We start from the raw sequence: 16,223 nt of genomic DNA, 5'->3' as shown, positions 1-16,223 counted from the left end.
AACTCACTCTGTGCAGGAGGAGCACATCAGGCAATGCACTGAAAAACAGCGCCACATGACGAAGTGTCAAATTTACTTAACAGCAAATTCCTTTCTGTGGAGTGGAACTGAATATATGAAAAGGATCTCTTTGCTTCAATGTGTGTGACAGAGGAGTCTGGTGTTTTCCATTGTCAAACACGTACCAGATGACCATCCTTGTGTCAACCCTGATTCAGAGCAAAGCTAAGGTAGGTGAGAACTTCTTCTATAATCACTGCTTGTGTAAGTCTGTGTTTAAAGTTTGTTGCTTGATTGTGGAGTTTGCTGACCTAAATACAGATATCATAGACAGCATGAAGAAAACAAATCATGTGACAGTTGACATTTGTATCATGTGCTCTTGCATTTGCCACATACCAGTCACATTAATAGTTTTATTAGATTACATTAATTGGATTATCATTATTCATGAAGTGGGTTCCTAATAACAGGCAGAGGATGATATAATAGTCTTTCAGCTTACACGTAGCATCTTGTTTTACTTTGAGAATCCCTTTTTTTTTTTAAATCGTCTCAGTTTTAAATGCCACCTTTACAAAAATTTTAAAGAAAGTTGATTTAATAGTTAAAACCATGATAGCACAACATTTTTTGCCTTCCTTTGGGTCCTGGCAATAAATTTGCATGTACATACTTCATGTATATCATGACAGACAATCTTTCCAGGAACTGCATGAAGTTTAGGTTACATAATTCAAAAATCTAAACAAGAGTTAAACTGTACAGCTCAGCGTTATATGAGGAACAGACAACAAAGTACGAAAAGAATACTTCTTCTCCCTGGTGGATTTCAAAGAATTGTCTTTTGTGTCTTAATACATCTCAGAAGTTGACCAGGCAACAAATAAATCATTTTTTATTGTTTCAATTCAGTGTTTTGTTGGCATCTGTCATGATGTTTGTCATGATAGATGCCATCGAAGTCACAGGTCAAGTGAGTCAAGGGGATGATTATCAAGGAAAACCTTCCAGTGCAGATATTTTGCCTGCAGTGTGAGCAACATATGCTTGTCACCCTCTTTTAATCCTCTGTAGAAGGATTAAATCCATCTGGAGCCCATTTTACTGTTACAGTTGCCAAAAGGTGCTTGGTAGCAGGCATCAGCTACAGAAGGAGTCCGCGCATGTTGCTCTCCCAAGCCAAGCTTCCATGGTAGAGGGCACTATTTGACCATAACTGGAACTAATCTAACACCGGGATAGGTTCTTCTGAGGTCGCGCACAAACATCGGCCACTATTGCCCAAACGCAAACAGAAACCTGACACTTTGTCATGACCCAGGTTGAGAAGCCGAACTGTAACACACAAACAATGTGCAGGGGAGAAAAGAAAGAAAGTTCCTTTATTCAAAACATTGTAAAGTACATTTCTATGGAAAGGCAAGAATTGCTCAGATGTGTACTGTTAAACTGTTATGGCACAATTTGGAGGAAATTCCACGTAAGTCAGCTTTGAACTTTGTTCTCCCTGTAAAATAATTTATAAGAAAACTCTTGTATGAAGAAAACATATTCACAAATTGGGAAGGAAACTGCATCAGAGACAGACTGCTATGTGGACTGCATTCATATTGACATGGTTAAGTTCAAGATGCCACATTTGCCCTAAAATTGTCATGGTTGAGAGTTGGTGGTTGAGAATATTTTTCATTTTGCTGTTTTAACATGCTTAATCTACTTGAGCTTTCCAGCTGAGTATGTGTGCAAATGTATGTGTGTGTGCCAGCCCCTCCAGGGGGACTTGAGGATGTGAAGATAATGTACTGCTGACATATAGATAATCAATGGTTATGTCAGTTGCAGGTAAAGTGTCTGTGTGTGCTTATGTTCCTGAGCTTCCCTCTCACTATGGCTGAGGTCCCTGGTCCATGCAGACACTCAATCACTAGGGAGCACCTGCTCACGGTCAGGCATCTGGTAGGTCCTGAAACATTAGAAACACAGCTGTTGAAACAACAACGAAGTGTTGATCATGCTACACAGCACGGGCTGAAATATATCTGTCACTGTTTCTGTAGATGGATAACCAGCTGAGAAGTGGGTGCTCAATAACCTACACATTCATAGAACGGAGAAGTTTGGTAAGGTAACATTTGTTTTAGGGTACTGTTTCCCCTCCGAAGCCTTTGATTCAAACTTTCCATTAACTGTATCATGCTTTCATGTTTATTACCCCATGCTCTGATTTCCCACAGAGCAAATGTTGCTTTGTAAAAGCTGCTTTACCCTGGATCCTGGAGCTCCTCACCACCCACTTCAAATACGGTCGGGGTTCAATCAATGATGGCTATGTTCAGTCCCTGAGAGCGCTCATCCTCAACATCTACTCGCAGAAATGTGTGCCTCAAATTAATGAAGAGGTTGAGGTGAGTGTATGCTTCTGAGTGGTGAATTCGCAGCCTAGTGTTTCAAAGGACTGAGGGATTAAATTTTCTATAATATAAAACACAAAAAAGAAATATGTGATGTGAGGAGCTGCCCAGCAGGAGGAGATAAATCTGCAGCACTTGTGAAAATATTTAAGGTATGTTTCTCGGAATCTACCACAGGATAAGCCAGAGAGTTTTGAGATGCTCTACAGAGGGTCTCCTTCAGAGGCACTGCAGCGGGCTTCAGAGGTGCTGTCTGTCTACTGGGAGCTGGTGACAATGAGCGACGCGCCAGTAGATTGGAGATGCCAGCACGAATACACAGAAACCTTTGGCTCTACCACAGAGCTATCCACAGAGTCACCCACACAACATTTTACAGGTGGGAATCTCTTCTGGAAGCTCTGTGATGAATTGTGCAGATGTATGTGTGGAGCCACTGGGATCACAGATTACGTGTCTTTTTCTACAGATAGTTATGGTAAGAATTCAGTGAAGGCCTCGCACAGGAGACCAGTCAGAGACCTGTACAAACTTGGCTTCATCATCGCCTCCGTCTGTGGAGGACTGCTGTTCATACTTACTCTCTACTGTCTCATCACACAAAAGGTACCAGTGCTTCTGTTTTGTTAATTCCTAAATCTCATGTGCCCTAATAAAGTCTAGCCATGCATTCCAGTCATATTGCAATAAAGCAGACCTTGGCAGCTTTCTCTGTGCTCTCTGGGGCACTCCCTCTTGCAGACGTACCAGCCCTCCCTCGCTGGTAAATAGTGAACATAACAAAACAAGGTGGAGGCTGGACTTACTGGTGAGAACAGAAGAGATTTTGCAGCAGCACATGCACAAAAGTCTGCAAATGCATATGAGTGCATTTATGCTCTCACTCATATTTGAAGCTATTTGGCGCCATTATTTCAGATAATGCATTGTATGACTCAGAGTGGTGATTTTCAACTGGCTGAGGTTCCAAATCTACATTTGTTTTTATGCATGACGCCTAAGTCATAACCTTAACATAATTTAGGATAATTTATCTCCAAACTATAACCATAAAATTAATCCTGCAGCAACTGCAGTGCTTTCATGTCCTATAAGCAGGAAACAGATAAAAAGGTGTAATAACCGCTTAAGAACCTAATTAAGTAAAAGGCATGAAACAGTACCAGCTGGAAAAAACACATAGAAACCAATAATGTGCTAATAGGGCTGCTAATAGGTACAGCATTTGAGTGTTAAATAAATCTGCTCTGTGTTTGTGTTTAGTATTTAGTTTGTCATGTTAGATAAGCTACATTTTATTCAACCTTGTGGAGAAAATTGTATTCTGCATCCGACCCAGATGATATTTAGGAGCATTGGGCAGCCACAGTGAAGTGCTTCTGGACTAACTCTAATTCTGAGGCCAGAGCTTTGGTTAATCAATTGCAGGACTATTGCTAATGCCTAATATGCATGTGACGAATGTGTTTGGTGTGGGTCATAAGTGCACAACTGCACATAGAGAGGCATCCGCTGACAGGTGACAGTACTAAGTCACAGTCAGAGTACAGCATTGTGCTTAGTCCTTTCACACGCGTGTTATGTTGAATGGCAGGCGGATTTTGATCACAAGGGAGGCAGGAGATTGATTTTAATTGTCACGCTACACCAGAACTGAAGGTTGCTTACGTCAGTGACTTTCAGCATTCAATCACATTAGAGCTCCACACAAGTGGTGAGTTAATGGTAAACAAATGGTTCTACTTCAGAGGCTTTTTCAAGTTAGTGTGATTTTTCTCAGTACAATGCTTTTCTTGAAATTACATTGTTGACCACATAAGCAGTTGCATGGGGATCAGTGCTGCAGTCAGCTAAATGCATGCGCAAATAAGACTTTGTTGGAAGCTGGTTTCTTAAACACAGGTTTTGATTATGCCTTAAATCAGACTTCAGATAGACATTTAAGTTTTCAGCAGGCTGGCAGAATCAGAGAAAAAACAACCAGCAATCGGTAGAAAAACAAGAAATATGCACCAGGTAGGGTAGCTTTTAACTGCCAAATAACAAGACTTGCTTGAAAGGGCATCTGGGGTTGACTGTCAATCAAGGAAGCATTGGTTGCTTATATCCTTGACTGCATTCAGTGACTTAATAATACATGTGAGAGGAATGCTGCATGGCTGGCAGTGAATGCACAGATATTGACGGTAATCGCAATTAAGCGCTTGATGAGAGGCAAAATTCTCCAGTTGTGCAACGCTACTCTTAGCCTAGTGCCCATGACCACACTCACTCTATTTCCTGTCTTGCCTGCTTTTCGCCATGTGTGTGTAAATGCTGCCCTGCCAAATGACCCTTAAGGCCTAAGCAGTAAGCAATCATGTGTGCTCGGTGAGAATGTGTGACTACAGGACGATGCAAGGGCTTAAAATGCTGAAATGAGGAAGTGGACATTTCTGTGAATATTCTGTTTAAAAACCACAGAAACAGTATGTTAGTGTCAGTTGCTGTATTTATTATTTCACCATGAAGCCTGGGTCAGCAAACATGATTAATTTTCATGCTGTATTAAATAATATTTAATGCTGCTTATACATGCAATTTTCTTTTCTATAGCTGTTAGCTGGATGAGCTGTGTAATTACAGTATGCAGCTGCAAGTATTGCATTTTCTATACATTCAGTGGACACTTTATTAGGTACACATTTACAATGTATTTCATTCAATGCAACAGTTCTACCTTCACAAAGTAAGCTCATTTATAATGATGAGTTTTTGTTGATGGTCAGAAATCTGTAAATTCAATTACATGTTTATTAGAGGTCACAGTTAAAGGTGGTGTTGTATCGGTATATATTATATTGAAAAGGACAATATTAGAAAAAACCTCTCAATACAATGCGGTTCAGTACAACACCCCCACTAGCTATGACCTCAGTGCTAAAACATAGGTTTAACACCAACACATTATGTAATAACACCCTCATTTTGTAACATTCTGCTGCTTTTTGTGATAAACAACATGAATGCAATATTTAATACAATTTCCCCATGTTTTGTAATAAATGATTACATATTATGGGAGTTGAACTTTTTTGTGATGAAAATGTAATAATAGTGTGCATTATGTAACAACTTACAAAAACACAACACAATAATCTAAATGATACTTCCCAAATATTAAATTAGACTCTTATGACCATATGTCATTATAGGTGACTGTGATCTTAGTTTAATAGCCACATGAAAACAGTAACAAAATCAGCTTGTTATTATCTTACAAATGCACTTCATGTAAAGAAAAACTCATTAATGCTTTTATTTCTATCAGGGTTGACTACTGCAATGGTCTTTTGACAGGGCTCCTGAAAAAGCTTCATCTTATTTAAAATGCATTACATAAAAAAAGAAACTCCCACATTTGGTAATAGCCACCACAATATGACATCATTTCTATTTACATATATTGTTGGGGACTTTTATTGCCTTTAATAGTGACAATGTATTACATAATGCAGTGTTATTACCTAATGTGTTGTTACACATCTCGATGAAAGTGTAAAAAAACTGAATGTTATAGACATTGTAAAAGTTTATTGCAGAACCTTATTGCAGAATAGTTGTATTGGACTGCAATAGACTGTACAGGTATAACTGATAAAGTGGCCGCCGAGTGTATGTGCAAAAATAAATCCTGTAAAGTCCATTTAGCTGGACAGTGTACCATGAAAAAACAGAAGGTCAAACATTTCCCAGGCTTTGCTGTAATGTATAGGTCTTAACAGGTCACAACCTTGTGAACCCTGTTTTACAACTGTAACTTGGCTGTAAACTATAAGCAGTTTGTGACACATGCAAGCTCTGTCCACCTGCACATTTTTGGAACAATATGGTAGTGTTGATATCAAGGCTTCACAACCTTATAACTACAAGAAGGTTGAAACGGGAACCAAACATCAGCTCTTTTCGCACCCGCAGCCAAACAAACCGTCTCTTCCAAAAAAATTGGAATTCCCATCACTGCTGCACAGTTTCCCTGCAGTGGGAAGCAATCACAAAGTGCAACACTTAAAATACAAAAGACTTCAAAAGATTTATTTTGGCCGGGATCCTATTGAAACTGACCTGTGACCCACCTTGGGACACCACCCACCAGTTGAGATCCAAGATCTTGTTTTGCTTTGTCTACAAGGGACAAAATAATGTAAACATCTCATTGCCAAGTACTTTAAAGTGATACTCCACCCAAAATGTATCTTTTGACTGAAAACGCTCACCTGCTGCACATGTAAAAGGTGGATGAAAGGAATCACAGCAGTTACGATGGCTTTAAGTAATGCAAAAATATTTAATTACCTATAGCAGCGCTATTACCTTCTACTGTGCTGTCAGTGTGTGTGCTCAGTATGTTCCAACTCTGATATATTTGTATTACTTTTTCATCAAAAACATCCCTGTGAATCCTCCTGCCTCTCTACTCTATCAACAGTCAAAAATCTAGCTTATTCTTTGCGAATGATTTAGTTACTTCCAAATTAACAGAGGTGTATATAAATAAATATATATAATCACTTTGTAGTTGGTTTTATTTCATTAAATTTTTTTCTTTCCAAAACAGAAAACTCACAACCCTCACAGATCAAGATCATATATAAGGTAAGGACAAACTAAACTGTATTAAATTAAAATAAATGAAATTAAATTAAAAAGAAATCTTCAGTCTTTCCATGTTTATTGATTCAATACATACCTTTGTCATCTGGGTTAAAGCAGAGACCTGCAGGACATAGAGATGGAGCCACAATAATGTGAGTAGCCTTCCGACCTCCTAGGTTTTATGGCGCGTTTAACAACTGGAGCTGGAACCGATTACATTTCTTAAAGAAACACCTGTGTCAGCCTCAATGTAAAGCATGACTGCTGTGCACACATTTATATTCTTTGTATTTTTCTCCTCCTCAGGCCATAAAGAAGACACTGCTGCTGCAGCAGCAGACATGCCACTTGTGAAGCTGTATATTTTATCCATCATGAACATGTTTCATATCAGTATTGTCTGTGTAATGTATCATAGTCACCTATTTAATCGGAAGCTTCGCTTTGACTGAGAGCAAAGATGGACCTTATTTGGAATAATATGCTATGTATATTATGTTTATGCGTTATCTATTGCTGATATCTTTTCAAGTTCACTAAAAAAAGGTTTATTTTTACACTAGTTATGTATGTTGAATGTGTCTCCATTTGCTACCACTTAACCAACTGTTTGTAATGTTGTTTGCCAAACACAAGTTATTTATTAGTTTGACTCTATTCAATCTCCGTATTGATAATAAAAGTTTCATCAATACCAAATCCAAAATATAATGTTCTCCAGCTGTCCAGTTGCCAGTGCATTCATATATGAACCCAATGGAATAACATCTAAAGAGCAGGTAATGACCTCATTAAACAATTTAGGCCACTTTATAGCCCACATTCTGTTAAACCAAACTGATTTAACAAACAGATTTACAGTAACACTTTATGAGCATTAAAAGTATTTTTATCCTTGCCAAAATTGCCTTTCCCACTGCTTTGGAGAGCAGTTTAGTTCCATTAATTATCAGCTTACAATGCTGATCAATACGCATTCTTCAAGTGGCCAATTTCTAAACGTTATAACCAAAGATTTGTATATCCATTTTTCTTGCAAAACAGTGTGAATAGTTTCAACATTTTCTCTGGAGAATATCCTGTTATTGAATGGTCACACACACAGAGCTGTTGTTACTGGCAGAGCGAGAAACGGTCTCAATGGATACACACCAGTCGCTGCTGCAGCTTCACAAGAAATGTCTTCACTGCACGGGGCGTGACAAGATTTGGTGGGAATAATGTGCTACACCAGTTTACTCTTCATTTACTCTCTACATTTAATCATTACTGCGTGGCAGTGGCTAATAAAAGGATATTACTGAGAGAGAGAAAGGGCAGTGTATTCCCATTTGTTGTCATGACTTTCACTCATGTTTACTCAGTGATGGTCCAGCCTAATTTTTTATAATAATAAATTGCATAATGTCTGAGTTTGAGAACATTTCCCCACAAAATGTAACATTTCTGTGTGGTCTCGGAGAGGAGCACATCAGTAAATCCTGTCAAAAGATTCCCACATGTGATCATGTGCATGTGTGCTGGCCTTTATTTTGTTTTTGAAGAGTCTGTGTAGGAAGCGGAGGAGTAAAAAAAAAAAACACACAGCCCTACCCCACAGCCTCCTCTGCATAACCATGCGCAGCCTGCAATATAACATGATCTATAACACACTTAATTTCACAGGCTACCGCTTATCAGTGTGCAAACCACTGTTGCGCTGGCAGTAATCCATCCCTCATCCCAAGACATTGCTCCATTACAAAACAAGGAAAGTATTCCTATAATTCAATTTAGTGCCTTTCTGCAGAGGATTAAAGGCAGCTGTGGAAGATGAAAAGGCAAGTTGTCTTCAACAATAAATATGTGGGAACTGCCTAAGACCAGTTAGAATTGTCAAGAGAGCTGCCGCCCTTTTTCTCTCTCCCAACCTCTTTGCCTCTTTTACCTTCAAATGAGAGGAAACAGAACATGTTGTTGTTGCTAAAAATATATCGCTGTCAACATTTAAGGGGACAAATAAGTCTGGAAACCCTTTTTTTTTCTTAGATGTAATAACAGACACAAAGTAGTGGATTCCTAGATAAAAATATTCATTTTACACAATGACGTATAATTCATAGCTGTCCAGCTAAGTGGAAACAAACAGTTATAAATCCAGATATTAGCTTACTGACTACATGTGTCAAGTACACATCCATCTGTGATATACAGTGAAATACACATTGGCTCAGAAATTACACCCTAAAAAGTGTGTTTAAAGCTGCAGTAGGTAACTTTGATAAAAAATTACTTTTTGTCATATTTGCTGAAATTTTCACTATACCCTGTCAGTAGATAGATAATCTGTAAAAAACAAAACAAAAAAAAAACCAGTTTCTCTGGCTTCTACTAGTGCTAATAGCTTCTTTGCACATCACTGCGTTCCTGTGGCACAAACTGTAGGGCAGGAAGTTATTTTCTACATTGGAAGCACTATCAGAAACTCACAATTTCTGTTTTGCGCCATTTATGGTTGCTCACATCGGTCAAACTGAGAAACCACAAGGAGCTTTTATTGAGTACCAAAAGTTGTTGTTCATAAGCAGGAACTAAACTAAATGGAGCGAAGCCTGCCAAGCGTAGTTCAGGAGGCCAGGTCAATCGAGCTGCGCTGATTACACCACATGACATGCCTTATTCCATAATCACTACCAAGCGCTCCCTTCTAATCTGGTGCGGCCTACTTAAACTGCACAAATTTCCCAGCTCCCCCTCTGCTCTGTCAATGCCGCTGTTGCCCTGCATACCTATTGCCTGCTCAGCTCTGCTGCTGCTGCTCTGTAAGCTATTGCTGCCTGCGCTCTGTAAGCCCCACCACCACCCCAGCATCCACCTGTAGGCTCCGACCTGGGGGTTAAGGTATTTGCGCCATCACTCCCCCAATATCTCCGTGTAAAATATCTGCGGGGAGTGATGAGGCGGAGCCTAGACGCCAAAATCTCTAAAATAATGACTTGTACTGCTTAATAAAACATTCCAAACGTGAATTGGCTGACTGAACTGAAATTTGCCGGAAAAACGGCTTGCAAGTAACTGATTGTGGATGGTGACAGCAGTAAAACACAGCCTATATTAGAATCCACCGCCCTGGACAAAGACACCAATCAAAGCCGAGAAAGATAGTTGATTGTTGAGTTTCATTCCCAGGTCATCAAATATAGATGCTTTGGGTCTTTTTGTCCAGCCATGCTAGATTTTTGCAAATGCCATTAGGAGCACTGAGGAACCTGATTACTTCCACAGATTATCTGTTTAATGTACTACTATCGGGATATAATAAAAGTTTCAGTAAATATGATTTTTTTTTAAAGTTACCTACTGCAGCTTTAAACACTTTTTAAAACACTGCTACTGACTAAAAAAAGATACAGTAATGAAACTAATATATGATTATCTTTGGATAATTCAGAGGCTCATTTGAGGAGGAATACATGCTTTTCATTCGATATAATCAAAAACACTTGATAACACAACTTTAAATGTTGATAGAAAAATTATAATTAGTCTAATAGTCTTTAAGTAAACGTATTTTGTATGTATGTAACAGCCAGTACAATCAAATGGGCGATTTCATTATTGAATGCCTATCACTGATATGTTAAAGTGCACTTTGCCAAATAATAATAATAAGTCTCATTCCAGCTAAACTTGCTGTTTTATCACCTTGTGCCACATGGTGGAGGCAAAGATCCAAGTCTCACGCTGATGATTGGCAGTTTTATACAGGTTATACTTTGCCAGACATGACACAAGCAGAACTTGCTGTCCTCAGCTACAACCTACTTATACTTAAGATTATTATTTTTGCCAGAATACTGGAACTGATAATTGAATTAGTTTGTTGAAAGGATGTCAGTCATCTGGACTTTTCTTATTGCTCTCTGTGATCCATATGCCTGTCATCTGGATATGTGATTATACAACTGTGGAATTTCCTGTTGACTAATACTGGAACTGTTTAATCATTTGGAATAATAATCACAGCTTTAATAACAGTTTAACAATTCAATATCCCGAAAACGTTTTGATAGAGTGGACTGTGAAGAATAAAATGTAAATATAGTGACAGGAAACAAAGGTTGGGAGTGTGTAGCTATACCCTGAATGAGTTGAGAAAAATCAGGAAGAGACATCAGGAAGCACTACACATCAATAAAGGCAACATGCCGCAAACAGTAGGCAGCTTCAGCAGGAATGTCTTTGGCACTGATCTCATTGGCATCCAAACGCAGCATTCTCAGCTTGGAGAAGTTTGTCATGTCGATTGTAGTGCAGAAACTGCTCAGGGAGAACTCTGAAAGACACAAGAGGAAAGAAATATGAAGGGAGGTGAGTACCGCTGTTTATTCCTCCTCCTGGGACTTTAAGTATGTCTGTGCTAGAACGCCAGAGTTGTTTCTTACATTTCTAAATTACAGCTACTCTAGAAGCCAGTGAGTAACAATATCAGATCATATACAAATGGTCTCCCCTTGTTTGATTTGCCCTGGTCTATTTTCTGTTTTCATTGGTTGAATTTAATTTTAAACTTTGTTTTTATTGGATTTTTTATTGTTCATATTAAGTTTGTATTGTGTATGCGGTTCCACAGAAGAAAGTGTTTATGGAAAAACCCTACTTCAGGGGAAGGGCATCATTTCAATTGATACACACAGTTTGAAAATCCTGCTTTTGAGGTCATCTAGTGGTTGAAAATGTTGCTGCATGCTCAGTCCCCACCCCGAAAGCGTTGTGCGGTGGTACATCGCTGTTGGGTGTGGCCAAAAATGTAACAAATCCAACTTCAAGAAAAGGACACAACAGAAAAAATATGAACTTTTAGGAAGTTGACCTACCAAATACGGTTGGAAGCTGGAGGAGTTACGGGTGAACTGGTGCGTGTCTGAACTTTACTTTCGAAAATCACACAAGCAACTGGAGTGCATTAAATCACTGGGGGGGAGGGCATGTTGAGCTCACTAAAGTGCCTAAAGACTGTCTATAAAGGAAAATGAGATCTAGACTAGTTTTCTAACTATCAAACTTCCTTATTCTGTGACCTAAATTACCGAATCCATTATCCATGTTCGAAGGGTCAAAAGTTTAAACTTCCTAAAAGATTTGTGAGATTTCGGTGTTGTTAAACTGAATGAGTGGCAGTCTGTAAACTGCTGTGCCAAGCAAACCAATTATAACAGTTACATCTGAGTTATGTAGCTTCTCATGTAGATGAATTTAAGTGAAGGGAAATGGAAGAGGAAAGCTCAGCATTATAGGTTATGGCTGCAGGGTGCATGTACAGAATGGCATTTAAAGTACACGTAAGTATAATCAAAACATTAAAATCACCTTTTACACAGTTTAACACAGGGTTTACCATTAAAAAAATTATAGTTAAAAATATTTAATGTTATTTTTGAATGTTAAAAATAAGAGTAAAACGTGTTTATAATCACATTATACTTAGTGATATAGTATACATAACTTTTTTTCCAATGGGACAATAAAAAACGTAGGAATCACTACTTTTTTACATTTATATAAACTGTTAGAATTCCAAAAATCTTAAGTAACAGAGAAGTGTCCATACCTTTGATCTTATTGGCTTGTAAATAAAGGTTCTCCAGGTTCCTACTGACAACAGGGATTTTCTCCAGTTTATTGAAAGAAAGGTCAAGTTCAACCAGCGTGCTGATATTGAAGACATTGGAGGGAAGACCTTTATCTATCAGCTTGTTATGACCCAACCGGACAAACTGAAGTTTGGGATACATAGTGAGAAAGCCCGCCGGCACACTCTCTACGTTATTAAACTCCAAGTAGAGCTGCTGCAGCTGCTCAGGGAGGTTGTCAGGGATTTTCCTCAGCCTGTTTTTCCTCATGTCCAGCATGGTCAGAGACTTCAGTCCCTTGAACACACCTCCAACGTCCTCTATAACATTTGCTTGGAGATGAAGGGTTGTGAGGTTGGCCATCCCCTCGAAAGAGCTGGAGGGGATTGTTGAGATCTTATTATGCCCGAGTCGCAGGTCCGTGATAGCCTTGGGCAAGTTGGGAGGCACACGTGTAAGCTCATTGTGATCCAAGAGGAGCCGGTCCAGGTGCTTGATCTTGCTGAATACGTTCTTGCCGATCTTGTCTGAGTTGAGCTGGTTGTGAAAGAGTACAACCCAGACCAAGTTAGTAGCGTTGTCAAACACTCCATCCTGGATGCCTGTGATCTGGTTACGCTGCAGGTAGACATATTTTATGTGTGATGGGACGTAGGGAACATGCTGAAGGTTGCGGCTGTGACAGTACATAGCTGTGGGGTAGGCTGAAGGGCAGTCGCACTCCAGGGGGCAGTCCTCATCCTCGGCCCGCCAGCCGGCATGTCGCCGTCGCCCTCGCAGATGGGACAACCACTGCCACTGGCTGTAATGCTGGCCGATGCTCAAATCCACCAGTCCCATTATGAGGAGGAGCACCACTGTCCGCATGATCACTGATGGAAAACCCAGAAAGAAAAAGATGTAATTTAAAGTTGATAAGTCAAATGTAGGGTATTACCTAATAGCCCAATCCCAATTTTGTAATACACTGAGAACATGAATTGTTGTGCAACTAACAGTTATGCTGCTTCAGTAATTTAAGACAGATCTAATTATTTCTGCTCCACTTTTTAAATGTACAGTAGGGACAGTATACCTACCAGTTGGTTGATCAGAGACGACGCCTCCTCCCTTGCTCACGTCGCTTGTGTCTTTCTCAGACTGAGTGGAATATGTTGTTGGTATAGAGTAAATATCCCCCCTCTCTACGCAGCTGCAGTCCTAGCCACCCTGTCTCATTAGAACACGTGCATTTTTTCACTTGCATGTAGAACCTATAACATATCACCTCCAGCCATGTCAATATCAATCCCATCTGTGAACTGGTAAAGACATCTGCTTTTTAACAACCTTGTTTTCCCTTACTGTGTCATGCCTTATCATTAGCACAGACACTCAAAGGTCTGGCTTGAGGTTTACTGTTGTGGAGTGAAGGCTATAGAGAGGGTGGGGGGTTACAGTAAAGAAATGTAACGAACCAAACGAGACACTGTAATAGTGGTAGTGTTTCTTCTTAAATAAAACAATGCAGCTTTGTTAAAGTTTAAAGTGTGACAATTGCACCCTGTATGTTTCAACATGTACAAAGTATGACATAACCTGTTATTTGTCCACAGTCATCCACTTAAAAACAAATGTCTTTCTTTCTTCATGCCTGCTTCACGTACTCACTACTTTTGTCAATTACAGTGTTCAAACTGTGGGGAAAGTTAACATATGTTTTCGTACTGGCGCCTGAAGACAGAGGAACACCATTATCATCCTGCAGATTGTCACAGAAGGGGCCTTGCCATTTATGTCCTCCATTGGAGCAGGGAAATTGAAGACAGAGTTTCAAGAACTACAGTTTTTTCCTCCAAATCTGTTTCCCTTGCCCCTCTGAGGAAGTAAAAGACAATGTGCTGATTTGAAAATGGAAGTTGTTCAGCAAGTAAAAGACCTTAATAACCAAACAATTACATCCCATTTTAGTGGAGAGGGAACCTGAGGATACACAGATGGGACTCTTTTGCACAAAGGACTTGGCAGATTTTTAGTCACAACACAACATTCTTTGGCCAAAAAAATTTTTTAGTCGGAAACTTAAACCAAATATGTAACAGTAAATACTAATTTTTTTCCAAGTGATGTTACATTATCCTATGTTTAAGAAGTGATGCCTATCATTCTGTTATTACCCTGCTGTCATCATTAATCACAGGGGGAAATCCTTCATCACAAAATAATCCAAAGTAACTGTAATTGGTGGGGGGAAATTAAAAGGTTTCCAGGAAAACTATGTCCCTTTGAAAACTTTGATGTTGGATTTATTATTCAGTTGTGATCAAACGATGTCCAAATCTCCTAGTATTTAATACAATAGACATTAATATTTTGTGTTTGCCAAGACAGCTTTGTTTTGTGTGTGTGTGTGTGTCTCTGAATGCAGCACAAAGAAAGTCTGAATTAAAACAGGATGCAACAGCTGAAAATATGATCTGTAATTAGACCATCATGTTTAATCTAAAACATTCTGTGTGGGTGTCATTAATTCAAGGATCCAACTACAGCTGAAAACCTAAAAGGCTAAATAGTCCAAATTACATGGCAGCAAACAATAAACGTTCAGCCTGGAGCCGTTCTGCTGTTGTGAGCTGCACCTTAAGGTAAAGACGAACCTATTTCTTGGATTTCACTAGAAACAACACATGGGGTAGACTGTAATGAAAGAAATATGCTAATTTAAAACACATTTTTGTATTTTATGCATGGGAATTCTTTGGAAAAGAGAAGATCAGAGTAGCATGTGCATGTATCCAATCTAATGAGCTATACTGGCGCATAATGTAATTTAGTCCAAGTGCTGCTGGTCATTTCTCTTGACAGTTTTTTAGCCATATGGTTTTAGATATTCTTGACATACTATTGGATAGATTGCCATGGACTTTGGGAGACATTTATGTTCCCAGGGTTAAATGCTAACCTATCTCTTCAGTTCATGACAGGATGCCACTAAATATTCCAGTTATTATCTCTTTAGGTTAATGCTACCATAAAATGCTATGATGCTAAAATCTTTAACGATTCTTGAATGTGTGACGTTTAGTCTCTAGCTAACATTTCCTGCGTTAAAAAGGTTGCCACCCAATTTGCAGGTCTCACTTTGAGGATTGTTGGAGCTCCCCTTAAGTTCTTTTAAGTATTTTTTTATCTAATTTTGTAACTTTAGCTAGTTGTGCCTCCACATATGATTTCAGTCTTGTAACAGACATTAAAGGGAACATTACATTGTATTGAGACAAAATGACATCCTGAATACAGAGCCACAACTACCACAACTAGAAATTATCCCATTAGCTAATTTTATCAATAAGCCATTTACAAACTGCTGTTTTTCTGAAGTCTCACTACATTCTTTTCTTCAGAGGAAAAAGCGCAATTGATAGATGAAAGAGACCTGTGTGACAAAATATAATATACAGTGGTGCTAAAGGCAATTAATGCAAATGTGAGTTGTGTTGACGTGCCACCAAAAACATCCTTTATTAGTGAGAAACAATTAAGCTGCTGGAAACATATTTGATTTTATGCTAATGGTTGACGT

The 16,223-nt window shown here is 38.9% G+C and overlaps 2 protein-coding genes across 4 annotated transcripts; one reads left to right on the top strand and one right to left on the bottom strand.

Annotated features, from left to right (window-relative positions):
* Positions 1 to 8,485, top strand: csf1b (colony stimulating factor 1b (macrophage)). Of its 3 annotated transcripts, none has more exons than XM_035655956.1 (9): positions 1 to 230; positions 1,846 to 1,959; positions 2,061 to 2,123; positions 2,238 to 2,408; positions 2,592 to 2,793; positions 2,884 to 3,020; positions 7,012 to 7,049; positions 7,164 to 7,201; positions 7,356 to 8,485. In XM_035655956.1, the coding sequence occupies exons 1-8, from the start codon at positions 189 to 191 to the stop codon at positions 7,198 to 7,200; spliced, it is 804 nt and encodes a 267-aa protein (XP_035511849.1). In that variant the 5' UTR covers positions 1 to 188; the 3' UTR covers position 7,201; positions 7,356 to 8,485. The 3 variants fall into 3 exon arrangements, with proteins under 3 accessions (XP_035511849.1, XP_035511848.1, XP_035511847.1); XM_035655955.1 differs by having other exon boundaries at positions 1,840 to 1,959; positions 7,167 to 7,201; positions 7,356 to 8,484; XM_035655954.1 differs by having other exon boundaries at positions 1,840 to 1,959; positions 7,356 to 8,484.
* Positions 8,486 to 10,057: 1,572 nt separating this feature from the next.
* On the bottom strand, positions 10,058 to 16,126 carry fmodb (fibromodulin b). Its single transcript, XM_035656179.1, has 2 exons — positions 12,640 to 16,126; positions 10,058 to 11,364 (listed from the first exon to the last, which is right to left on the bottom strand). Exons 1-2 carry the CDS (start codon positions 13,526 to 13,528, stop codon positions 11,213 to 11,215), a joined length of 1,041 nt encoding a protein of 346 aa, XP_035512072.1. The 5' UTR covers positions 13,529 to 16,126; the 3' UTR covers positions 10,058 to 11,212.
* Between the last annotated feature and the right edge of the window lie 97 nt (positions 16,127 to 16,223).

This window comes from Morone saxatilis, unplaced genomic scaffold (genome assembly GCF_004916995.1).
Source record: "Morone saxatilis isolate NCDOM2014 unplaced genomic scaffold, NCSU_SB_2.0 Contig15, whole genome shotgun sequence".
Taxonomy (NCBI): domain Eukaryota; kingdom Metazoa; phylum Chordata; class Actinopteri; family Moronidae; genus Morone; species Morone saxatilis.
This window is presented reverse-complemented; position numbering and strand designations above follow the sequence as displayed.